Here is a 13419-nt window from a genome sequence, read left to right as displayed (position 1 = left end):
CGATAGTAATTTAAAAGTTGATATATCGATTTTATTTCTTGAAGTCACAGTTTGAATTTGTACTGTTAATATTGCTGACGTGTGAATAAACGAACAGATTAATTTTTAATTTTAACGTTTACAAATTTTTACGAAAAGTGCAAAAATATTAAAAGTGTTAAAAATGATACTGAAGGAAGGATTTGGTGAGTGAATTTATTAAAAATTTAATTCAATTATGAATTAAATATCGTAGAATGCATGCAATTTCTAACTATTAAGAGAAAAATATATAACTTTAATTGATAACATTTTCTGAATGAATTATAAATATTTAAAATTATAATATATTAAATATATTTATATATACATATTTATATTACAATTTTTAGTCCATGATAAATAATACTCCAATTTTTTACGATATAAAAAAAGCATTTTTTTCGATAAATTTATATTATCAATCTTATATCGAACAAATTTTTTGAAAAATTCTTTATTTCCAATGTCATTTTTATTTTTCAATATTTCTTTTGTTGCTGCTATTAATAATCTATATAATTCAGAAAGTGCAACAGCAATATACAGATATTTATTTTCGGAATCTTGCATTATTATATTGCCAGCTTCTTTGAAAGCTAATAAAGTTTGTTCATCTTGTGGTAACCAATTACACTGAAAACAATTAACAAACTTTTTATATCTTTTTATTTTTTATTATTTTTTGAATATTAAATATTATAAAACTTACACTAATAATTTTATGAACAATAGAAGTTATTGCTGATTCTGAATTTTCATAAACTTTATTGTATTTCATATTTTCACTGAGATCAAGAAAAACAATTGTAGCTTCTACTGGACAGTTTAGATAGTCACCATTATAATAATTTGCTATGTATGCGTATGCATAGATTACATTTATTATATTATATTCAACATTTGGAGAAGCTTTCTATAAGAAATATTTTATTAGCTTCTATAATATTATTTATTCTATAATATTATTCTATAATATTATTACATTACATTATATTATATTACATTAAAGTTCTAATATATTTTAATACCTGTAATTCATTAAATATTGGAACATCTATTAGCGAAGGAAGTTTCTGTGCTTGTTCATCATATGTTTGATCCATATCTTCAATAAGTTTTTTTTTCGTACAATGAATCCACCATGGAATCCATTTTGGTAAAAATTTATCTATATCACCATTTTTTATTAGAGCTTCAAATTCTTGTTTCTCAGCATTTGTTAACACAGACCATACTTGATCTGCATTATCCAAATTTATATCATAAAGTCTTTTTTCTAAATCTGATATCTAAAAAAGAAACAGTTTAAATATTAATATTAGATATTTAAATAAGAATGAAAAAACAAATTGTTGTATCAATATGACACAAATTATTATATCAATATGAATTCAATTCACATTTTCTTCATCATCTGAATCTAATTGTTCTTCTGATTCTTCATCAATTTCATCATTTTCCAATGTTTCCATATCTTCTAAATCTTGTTCATGTACTCTTTTGAGAATTTTTAACATCTTTTGTCTATCTTCTGTGTCTCTTTCTTGAGATTTAAGCTCATTTATTACACATTGCTTATAAAAACTTTCTGAACATTCTAAATGAGCTTCTTTTTTATAGCAATCAACACTGCAATATTTTATCTCACATCGTGGACAAGTATATATATGAGGGCGTTTATTACATCTAAAAATAAATAAAAAGTTCTAATATATCTTTCATAAATTTTTTACATTAATATAAATATTATTAATATTTAATTATTATTAATTATTATAATAATTATTATTATAATAATTAATATTATTAATATTTATTATTAATATTTATGATATAAAACTTTTTTAAATATAATATGAAAAAATTTTTCAAAAAATATTTAAGATGATATAAAAAATAAATTCTTAAGCTTGCTATTTTAAAATTATTTAAAATAATATTTATAAACAGTTTGAGGTTAATATAGATACGTGCAATTTGCAAATATTATTTATATTTATAGAATTCGTTTGTCGAATATCCATTATTTTTTTTTTCCAGATTATTTTTAAATTAATTAAATTATTCAATATAACAGCCAATTAATACCAATTTAATAATTTCTGAATTTTAAATGTCTAAAACGTAATAATCATTTTCAAACGTGTTATTTGGTTTGCAAGTACTATATAATATCTGATAAGTTTATATCATAAAAAATAATGTTTAGATGTATAATAGGAAATTTATATATTAAGAAGGGAAAAATATATTTTCAAATTTAAGATTTATATATAAATCCATTTATTTATATATATGCATTACAAATTAATTCATAAATAATAATATCACGAACCTAACCTATTGTTAGGTTTTTCGACTAAAATACCATTTTTCAATTTCTTATAATTGAATTCAATTTCTTTTCGTTTGTTTGTCCAAGCTTTAGTATCTATTTTTGATAATATATGTTCAGGATCTACAGCTACTTCTTTGCATTTTAATAAACTTGCTTTCTCATCTATATTTGTTTCTATTTTTCTTTTCTTTTGAAACTTTGGAAGATCTTCTTCAATTACTAAAAATTCTGATGAAGAATTGAGCAATTTTATACCATAATTATTACTTTCATTATCTTTTTCATTTATAATATTGTCTGTCTTTTTCTTCTTTATTTTAATGGATCTGAAAAATTCTCTTAGTATATAAAAAAATAAATAAAAATTATTTAATATGAATAATTTAAATTCAAATTAATAATTATATATTTTAAATAATTATGTACTTTTCTAATATTTCATCTAATTTTTTTGCAACATAATTTTGAAATGTTGAAGTCACACCAAAATTGGAAAATGTATCTTCATGTTCTAATTTTTTTCTTAATGATATGGGATTTATTACACTATTAATTTCTATTGAATTATCTAAAAAAAAGAAAAGAAAAATTGCCGTTTATTAGAAATTCTGTAATAAAAAATAAAGAATGTGGTTAAGATGAAGATATGAAAGTGAGGTTATAATACTTACATTCATTCGATTTTTTAGAAACATCTACGTTTTTAAATTTTTCGTTAGAGAAATAGTGTTCTTTTAGAAGTTGATGATCAGTTGCTTCTTTTATTGCATTTTTTGATATTTCATCTTCAGAACTACTTGAATCGTCATTGTTTTTCTCTAACATTGTTCTCGAATGTTTCGATATCAATCGATAATCGAATTTAAATTCTACAATGTCGTAAACATCTTATAATTTGTATTATTTATCTATAATTTAACCAATTATTTTATCAAAGAAGAAAAAAACAAAAAATTAAAAGTGAAAAAAATTGAAATTAACTATTTAATTAACTCATTGCCGAAATTTGTTTATTAGTTAGTAGTTATAAATTTTTGTACAGAATGTGAGTACTTGAAATGCGTGTAAAGATGTTCGTATATTGTACAATTATTCATTAGGAATATCCTTCGTTAGCAATTAAAAACACAAGTCTCAAATATTTCCATACTTGAAAGGCATACAGTGGAGGAATAATTAATTATTATATACTTTAATATAAATTTAAAGCTAACATAAATTATACTAAATATTTTTCACATATTTTTATTTTTATTTTAACTTGAAAAAGACGCATCTTTTTTTTAAATAGAAATATAAGAAAAATAAAATGAATACAATGATAAAATTAAATGGGATTATTAAAAAAATAGTAATAAAATATTAAAAGATTAATAGATTCACCAAGAAAAGAAAACAATAATAAATCTCAAAACAATTTTAAAAATATTTAGCATTACATATCTTGTATCATGTCGTTAAATTTTATTCGTTAATTTTAATCATTTTGATTGAATTTTATTATTGTATCGCTATAACCACATATTTAACGCCACATGTACAAAAACTCGATCATTTCGAAGAAATACCTACATCTCAATGAAGTGAAAATTGAAATGAAGTAAAGTGAAGTGATGAAAAAACAAAAACGATGGCAATAATAATTATGAGATAAAATAATGAATAGATTAATTATCAATGAAAAAGAAAATAAATGCTCGGAGTATTTGGAAGTGTGTATCTTAAACATAAACAATGATGTATTTTAAAATATTATAATTATTTTCTATTCGAGAAGGAAACATTTCGACTAAATTATGTCAACGTGTTTAACGGTAAGATTAACAAGAATTACAGGCGCAAATTATCTTCAATCGTTTCTGACCTATTCGATGCTGGCTTGAAAGGAACAATTCGTAGAGACTTGTGGTCTAGAAACTAAATGGACGGGCGAAGTCGAATATTGCCAACGATGTTTATGTACACGATTTAATGATCGTTTTTTCTTCTTGTTTTCTTTCTCTCTCATCCTCCCTAATAATTCAATCTTAATCTAAATACATTTAATAATATATTCTCACTTTGCATCATCATTTCTTTTTTTTTTTCTTTATACTTTTTTCTTTTTATTTTAATGCGCTTCTGAGAGATTTCATATACATTGTTCTTTTTTTGTATATTTATGTATATATGTATACGTATTTTCTTTTGCATATTTCTTAATTTAAATGATTAATAATCATTTTTTATTTCCTTCTTTCTCATTTTCTTTTTTTTCTTAAATAATAATTGTAAAATGTATAAAATATACAAGGAGCAGTGTTCACGAGTACATTTTATACAGATATACATTTTCGCGTAAAGATATTGTATAGGTGTGTATATGTGTACGTATGTCTCACTTTTATTTCCTCTAATATTATCTTTGATGTGTGCATTGGCTTTTTTTTGGCTCGTTTGTCAATTTGTTTCTCGCATTTATTTATGTATATATGTATGTATATGTATATGCATATTTATGTGTATGACATTGTATGTATACTTATTATACTTATGTATATGTATATTCTTTCCTCGTCATCGTATCTCAATGTACAGTAATGTTTTATTTTATTTTTTATAATTTTTTATTTCTTTGCTAAGGCATTCGTTATGGCAAGTATATTTTAAAAGTGCTGATGTCTAAACGCGCGTGAATACTTATAGTTTTCTGTTTTTTTTCATTTTCATACAATTTATAAAAGTATATTGGCCAGTTATATAACTTCTAATTAGCCAGCTACATGTTCACTTAAAAAACGATTCGCTCGTTAGAAAAAGAACTAATCTGCTTCGTATTTTTTCTTTTTTTTCTTTTTTCTTGTTTCATTAATTGTAATTGTTCTTATTTTTTTTATTGTTTTATTTATTTCTCGTTTAATTCAATTGCGCCTTATAATCCGCGGCCACTAATTGTTTTTTTTTATACTCTCTATTTTGCATGCATCTTTACTCTTATGCTCGTTATTCGATTATTTCTGCAATTAATTTTTTTTTTTTAATTATCCTTTAATAAAATATATTTAGTCGCAGGCTAGAGAATCGGAAATAAGAAGATGTATACGTATATGTCTAAAGAATTATAATGTATTCCTTCGCTATAGAATCTTTTCATACGCATTATTTTATTTTATTTTTTTCTTTAATTCATTTTTTTATTTTTCGACTATAGTGGAATTATAATTGATGTGGTCATAGTTTTTTCTCCTCATTTCTCCTTGTTTACACCGACATAACGAACACAAAAACTTTCATCGGTGTAATGTGTATATACGTATGTATATGTATGTATATGTGTATGACATGTTATGGATGATAAAATTATTTCGATTAAATCTCAACTCTTACTTATTTCAATTTAAACTTCTTATTCGCTTTTTTTTTAAATATATTTTAACTTTCTCGTGCCACGAGTTGGCTTAAACGGAATTCATTTTACGCATCGTATACACGCGCGCATATACATTTACATGTATATGAATACATGTGTATATATATATTTTTTCTTTTATTTTATTTCTTTATAATCGCAAAACATAATTTGCCTTTTTAGAGAGGCGATTGGATCATTCTTGCAAACAATGGTGTAGTGAATATAGTTTTAAAACAATTTAAACTCTCTAGTTATCATCTGCCAACTGTTCGTTAAACATTAATTTAACATGTGAAAGAAAAATTTTGAATATTTCAATTTATTAAAGACATTTTATATGATAGAATATTTCTTATTTATATAATTTCTTATTTAAGTAATTAATAAACGTTAAATTTTATTTAAATAAATAAAGTTTTAATTCTATTAGTACATTCTTTTCATATTACAAATGTAAGATTTTTTCTAAAAGTTCATCTAAATTAAATTGTTGATTTGTTTCTCGTGATAGATAGATTGAAACGAAAGTTACAAAAGAAAAACGATTAGAGAGTCAATTATAATGAAGAGATAAATGAAATATTTTTTTTTAAATAGAATCGAAATATAATATCATATAAACAATCCAGATCGAGTCTTGGAATGCAAATTCTGTATCGATACTACACCATTGAGTTTCACAACACGACGGAGTTACAATACAATGAAAATGTACATATTTTAACTTTTATCAATCGCAAACATTGTATTAATTGGAATATTTTTTATAATCTATCATTTTTTATAATTCTATCTCTTCGAATGATTAGAACGATTCATCCCGGAGCGATAGGAATATTCGATCGATCTTTAATCCTTTGCGCACTCGATTCGTTTGTTTTGTTCGATTAATTATGTTTTCTATTGGAATGAATCTTTGTCGAAATTACTATAATATCCTATTTATATTCTGTAAAAATTATTATCTTTATGATTTTTTTTTTTTCTAAATTTTAAAATGAAAGATTCGAGGGTTAAAGAGACAACTAAAGGAGCGTTGTCGAGTGCGAAAAGTTAAACACCGATACGGAACTCAATAATTGAATGATAATTCGTTAATTGCTTCACTTCATTTTTTTTCTTTTTATCTGATTCCATATTATTCGCTTTTACAATTATTTAGTGCATCTTGAACAAGCACCTATTATGAGCTCTTAATTTTTATATCGCTACTACGCTTGCTTTTTTTTGTTATAGGGCTGCATTCTTCTCTCTCGCTTTTTCTCTCTTTCTCTCGCTTCATCTTTCTTCCTCTCTCCTTGTCTCTTCGCATCACGCATTCTCGTCGATTTTTATATCGAACGAAATCGTCGATGATTTTTTCAGCAAACTCCGCGAAAAACGTGTTTTTATTATTATATATATATATATTTTATATTTTTTTTTTTGTAACAAACTTAGCGAACGATGTCTAATTAGAAAAACGTCAAGAGATTCGTACCAGCGCTTGCGTGTGGCATACATACTTACATAGATTCATACAATAAGCGCGATACGATCAAGATGCACGCTTATGGTGTGAATTTTGTAGAAAACTCTTTCGTAGAAAATTGACGCTAGGGTAATGTTTTATTCTCTGTCTCTCTCTCTCTCTCTCTCTCTTAATTAATCGCGCACGTTCTCTTTCGCTCACGTTCAATCGTACATCCATTCTTTCTCTTGTATTTTTTTTTCTTTTTATTATTTTTTGTTATTACATTTGTTTTTCTTTGTGTTTTTTTTCTTTTTTTTTTTTTTATAAGGCGCTACTACGTAAATTTCTCGCATGACGAGGATGATTTCTACACGGTGGCACACTTCTAAATCGATTTAACGATGATCTCTACATTGTATCCTTGTATCTATCTTGTTTGTTACATTAAAAACAATTCTTATTTGAATTTCTAATTACTGATTCTTTCATAGCGTAACACGAAGGTTAATTAAGAATTATAAATAACAAGGCGCTATTATATTATTCAGATAATTTTAATTGTAAATTTAATGAAAATTATTGTTAAAATTTTTTAAATTTTAGAAATGAAAATTTTCTGATGTAAAAGAATTCTGATTCTTTAATCTTTTCAATATAAATAAACAAATAATATTAATATATAAATTATATTTTATGCTAAATTAAATTTTTTATATACTAATTTCATTTTTACCTCAATAAACAAAAAAAAATATTGAGAACATCAGAATTTATCTATTATCATATAATCTATTATTAAAATCATTATTAAAATTCTTGAATTAAAATATGAATTAAATTTTTATATTTTTCGTTTTAATACACTATGAAAGAATTAATTATCTAATCAGATCAAAAGATCAAGAAAATGAGAGGAATATAACGAGATAAATTACGGTGGTTAAATTCTACTAATGACATCTACAAGGCGATCGACATGTCATTTGATCTGCGATAACGAACTTTAATATCTTCAATTTCGTTGTTTCAATCACTTATGCACATGTGTATATGTATATGCGTAATGTGTACTTGTGTGTATTTATTCGAGTAAAATTATTGATTATCGGGATAATGTTGTCATCTACTCGTGATCTATAACACATCTATAGTTCAAATCATTATTATGTGTCACCTTGTAGAGATCACCGAAAAACGGCTTGTATGTGTACTGTCTAACGAAGCTTAGCATTCTACTTGGCATTGGACAGTCGCACATTTCATCGATCGTTAGCATTTTTTTCTCTTTTATTTTTATAATCTTCATTTTTTAAATAGTTTTGTATTCAATCCTTGAAATCGGAAACGGAAATGTTTTTTTTTTTTTTTAAATTTAGGTATGTATGTTTTGTCTGTCTACATTGTTACTGCTATGATTTAACTTGACTATGCTCTCTCGATTCGACAGATCTCGATAGGCTCGTTGAACTTGCAAGCCAATAACGTCCGAAAACGAAATTTTATTTTAATTGTTTTCTTTTCTTTTTCTTTTTTTCCGTTTTTTTCTTTTTTGTTTTTCGAGAATAATAGGTGAATTGCGAGATTTAGATTGTGGAGAGGTTTCTGGAGAGCAAATTTTTTGGAATTGTTGTCTGGTGATGAGGAATATTTGAAAAATAAAATTATTTTTGAATTATGTTTGATTAGATATTTTACAAAATTATTGAATATTAACATTAAAATAGCATTTAACTAAATTTACAAATAAAAATTTGAAATAAAATTTGACAATTTTTAGACTTCTATGTTTAACTTACTAGAGAAGTGTAGAATTGAATCTAGAAAATCTTGGAACGCATAGACTTTTGAAAACTTTTTAAAAATTTTTTTAATTAGTGATAGAAGTGCTAATTTTTATTCCAGTAAAAAGTTATAGTAGTTTTTGTGTTAATGAAACTTTTATTTAGAAGATTTTTCCGTTTCAAGATTTTATATATTAAATATTAATATGGCTTGTATAAAACTAATTGGAAAGATTAAAAAATGATCATTTGACCATTTTTTATAATATTTACAATATTTCAATAAATATTTTTTAATGTCTTAACTAAATATAACATAAAATCAAAATTAAAAAAAAAAATTACGTATATTAAAAGTATGAGTATTAAAGAACATAATAGAATTAATTTTAAAAAATATTAGCAAAATAAATTAAGATATTAATCAAATGATAAATTTAGAATCATTCGTTAATCATCATTTTTAAAATAATTTTTTTCATCGAATTTTTCTACAATTGTATTTATACGATAAATCATTCTATTCGCTTTGATACGCTAAATAATAATTTTAAGTATGATTTAAAAAAAAAATTTTGACCCATCACCAAACTTATCTAAATACTGTATTTCGAATGGATAATCAGTTATTAATTATTCAGCGATAGATCTCGCCGAATTACGAATTCGTAATAATAATATAGTTAAAACGAGACATTTGATATGTTAAGATCCGAGATATATATTTCATGGTATTACAGTCTTTTTTTTTTGTGTTATATATACTTTTTATATTCTGGGTCTAGAACAGTTCTAGCGTCAAGTATTTGTATTTATTTCATATTTCAATCGTTCACGACTATCTCGCAATTCATCATCCATCATCGATCTCACGAAAAAATTAAAGGCTATTTCGATGATTCTCCTTTGTATCTTTTTTATTTTTTCCTCTTTTACTTTTCTCATTTTTTTTTCTTTTATTTTTGGAAATTTCTATTTGTTGTCTCTTCGATTTCTTTGAATTACATTGCACGCGCAGATTTACGATATCATTTCCGATTTCCGGACCTCTATGACCGTGTTCTCGTTTCTCTGCTATCTTTGTGAAACCTATTTCTCGATATCGATACAAAAACTAACTTCGTCTTTTTTGTATGTTAATTATTATTTTTTTTGTTGCTTTCGTTTTTGTTAATTTCGCTTAATTACGCGTCTCACTCTTGTCGCTTAGTAAATAACGTGCATCTTGAATAGCCGCACGATTTCTATTTTTTTTTTGTTTTCTTTTTTTTTTTTTTTTTTTTTATATATATATTTCTTAACACCATGTTTGTTCGCGTTTGCTCGATATTTAATCTTAATATTATTCTTTTTTTTTTTAAATTCTTTTTCATCCATTTTTCTTTACCTTGCTATTTTTGCTGTTGTCTATATGTATACGATACACATAGACCGATTTTTTTTACAATATGCAACATATCTTATATTTTTAATCTTTTTCTATACGGTAAATAGCGTTTCTCTCTTTTTTCTCTTTCTTTTTTATCACGCTCTTCGATCGAAATTAGCAGTATCTAAATAATTATCTATTGATTTTTGTTTTTCCAGCAGTGATAGCAAAAAGTACAATTTCCTTTCGTTTCTTCCTTGCTATAATTTCATGTTACGATAATAACAAGAATAATAATAATAACAAGAATAATAATAATAACAAGAATAATAATAATAATAATAATAATAATAAACGATAATAATAATAATAATAATAATAATAATAAACAATAATAATAATAATAGTAGTAGTAATAGTAGTAGTAATAGTAGTAGTAGTAGTAGTAATAGTAGTACTATTATTAATAGTAGTACTATTATTACTACTACTACTACTACTACTACTACTACTACTACTACTACTACTACTACTATTACTACTATTAATAATAATAATTGTTCACGATTTAATTCCATGTTCGCCTTATTTTTGTTACTTTTTTTTTCAAGTAATAATAATAATATTCTTATTCTTTTTCTTTTTTTCTCACACTTTTCTTGCTCACTTTCTCTTTTCCTTTCTATTTCTCTTTTTTTTTTTCCTTGTATAATTAATTTTACATACATCTTAGGCCCAAATCTTGTTGGCAGATTAGTCCTAGACCGATTTTTGTGTGTATAGATTAATCTATAAAAACGTCGAACATCCGGTCTACGAGTATTCTACCATTTTTTGAGATACATTTTTTTTTGACCTGCGGTACACCGTTCTCTCATTGTATTATAATATATAATATAATATAATATAATACAATATAATATAATATATAATATAATATAATATAATATAATATAATATAATATAACATAACATAACATAATATAATATAATATAATATAATATAATATAATATAATATAATGTAATATAATATAATATAACATAATATAATATAATATAATATAATAACATAATAACAATAATTTTTTTCAAATACGAAAAATATAAAATTTATATTAAAATTAAAAAACAATTCTAATAAATAATTTATAAAAAGTGCCAGAATAAAAATTCGATTATCGATATTATATTACTGTGCAATTTTGAAATAAAAAATAAAAGTTCATTCAATTTAATGTTATAAATATTAATGATATTAAATCGTAAAAGCAAATTTAAGTGATTTCATGTGAAAATTATTTTACAAAGATAACAAACAAACATTAAATTTATAATAAATATTGCATATTAATTAAACATATTTATACATTTTTTTACAACTTTAAATATTATTCATTTTTCAGATTAATTAACATATTTATAAAGTTATTTCATTCAAATCAAATATTATTTAACTATATAATATAACAAATTGAAAATAATGATAATAATAACAAACGAATAATTATATTTTACAATACATAATCTGAATCATTTAATCGAAATGAAGATAGATCGTATATTAAAAAAACGTTCGTAGTATAATAGAGTGGGGAGGGCACGCGTGTTCGCCGGGTAGCGTGAGTTTGACAGCAAGCAAGGGTGGCGCGCAGGCGATTATGGGGAGGGGAAATGCGCCGTCAGTATTTCGCGAACCACCGACGAGTACGGATCGTGTCTTTGTTAATTCTTCGTTATTTCTAATTATCTGCCAGTGATCGCTCGCATAATTCGTTGACCAAAAATATTGTTAACATTCGTTGTATGCTCTTCGTTTCGCTAATCGTACTTCATTATCCATCAATAGAATCTTTTCATCAAAAAATGTACATGGTCGATAATGTCGCGAATTAACAACTATCATTTGAATAGTCATTTATAATGATTATTATTTTCGTCAGTAAACATTGCGAGGTGGTTCTCGAGATATGCAATCGTTGACGCATACACAGAACGAATTTACACGCGATCAACGATTTTGGATCGCAAAACGTGAATCTCGTTGGTGTCGGCTAAAGAGTTTGTCTGATAAAACGAGACGGCGTGGCGTCTGTATCGGAAAACGGCATATTTGTGTCTCGCGTATGGATTAAAACGCGAGTGAATGGTTGTTGGAGAGTGGTAAAAAAGGCGGGATGAGTGCGAGAGAAGTTACCCTCATCGGCGGCTCCCCTTGGGGATTCCGTATGCATGGTGGGCATGATTTGCATCAACCCCTTCGCATCTCCAGAGTAAGTCTATTCATCGCCTATTTTATTTTTTGAACATAACTGAACTGTAAACATTAACTATTTAATGTATATGCTACGTAAAAATATGTTGTTTCTACGCGTCTTTAATGTTAAACATATTTATTGTGTTTATCGTAGATATATTAAGTCAATCTCGTGATGACGAATTTTTGTATTGTTGTCATTTTTTTACTCATCATCTGTTTAGATTTAGCCATATTGTTTTTCTGTACATATAAAATTCATTTCGTTTGTTCATTATTTCGGAGAAAATTTTATATATTACGAAAATATATAATATGAAATATATTCAAGTTGCGATATAAATATGAAATTAGCTGTTAGTAGTTCTTTGTAAAGTAAAAATTTTGCACGAACTTCAGATTGCTCCAAAATTTAGATTCAATTGAGTTATTATGTTGAATACATATAAATTTAAAAATATAGATAGCAAAATGAAATAATATTGATAAAAGCTATCTATCTTTACTGATTTATAGTATGTATATGTAATTAAAATTTATTAAATGATTTAAAGTTCTAGACTTATTTCGAAATCTTTGCCGTCAGAAAAATATTAGAATGTAATTTATTATATGCTATAGATACTTATCGAATCGTCGATATTTTCAACGTTGCCAATAGATTTTGGCACTTGACACGAACAAATGAAAAACATCGATATTAGGGCCATATAATTCTGCGGTATGTTCGTTACACATATAGTTAGAATTATCGAAAGCGGTTTGGCGCTTGGTTAAATTTAATGCTGGCCGATACCTTTTACGTGCATA

At 24.8% G+C, this 13419-nt stretch overlaps 2 protein-coding genes across 2 annotated transcripts in view; one reads left to right on the top strand and one right to left on the bottom strand.

Moving 5' to 3' along the window:
• Positions 1-369: 369 nt before the first annotated feature.
• Positions 370-3202, bottom strand: LOC122710856 (zinc finger HIT domain-containing protein 2; the record flags this gene model as incomplete). Its single annotated transcript, XM_043929022.1, has 7 exons — positions 3031-3202; positions 2786-2927; positions 2362-2685; positions 1422-1707; positions 1050-1310; positions 731-934; positions 370-654 (listed from the first exon to the last, which is right to left on the bottom strand). Coding segments are annotated over exons 1-7 (1656 nt in total), but the record flags the coding sequence as incomplete, so codon positions are not given.
• Positions 3203-11891: 8689 nt separating this feature from the next.
• The window catches only part of LOC122710940, a 111802-nt gene continuing 110274 nt past the window's right edge, over positions 11892-13419 (top strand). The window contains exon 1 of the mRNA XM_043929211.1: positions 11892-12625. Coding sequence (XP_043785146.1) covers positions 12530-12625 — 96 coding nt within the window. The 5' untranslated portion in view covers positions 11892-12529. The remainder of the gene's footprint in view (positions 12626-13419) is intronic.

The sequence above is a fragment of the Apis laboriosa genome, unplaced genomic scaffold (assembly GCF_014066325.1).
Source record: "Apis laboriosa isolate Shangri-la unplaced genomic scaffold, ASM1406632v1 scaffold10_cov145, whole genome shotgun sequence".
Lineage (NCBI taxonomy): Eukaryota > Metazoa > Arthropoda > Insecta > Hymenoptera > Apidae > Apis > Apis laboriosa.
The sequence above is the reverse complement of the archived record's forward strand: the minus strand, read 5'-3'. Positions and strand labels throughout refer to the sequence as shown.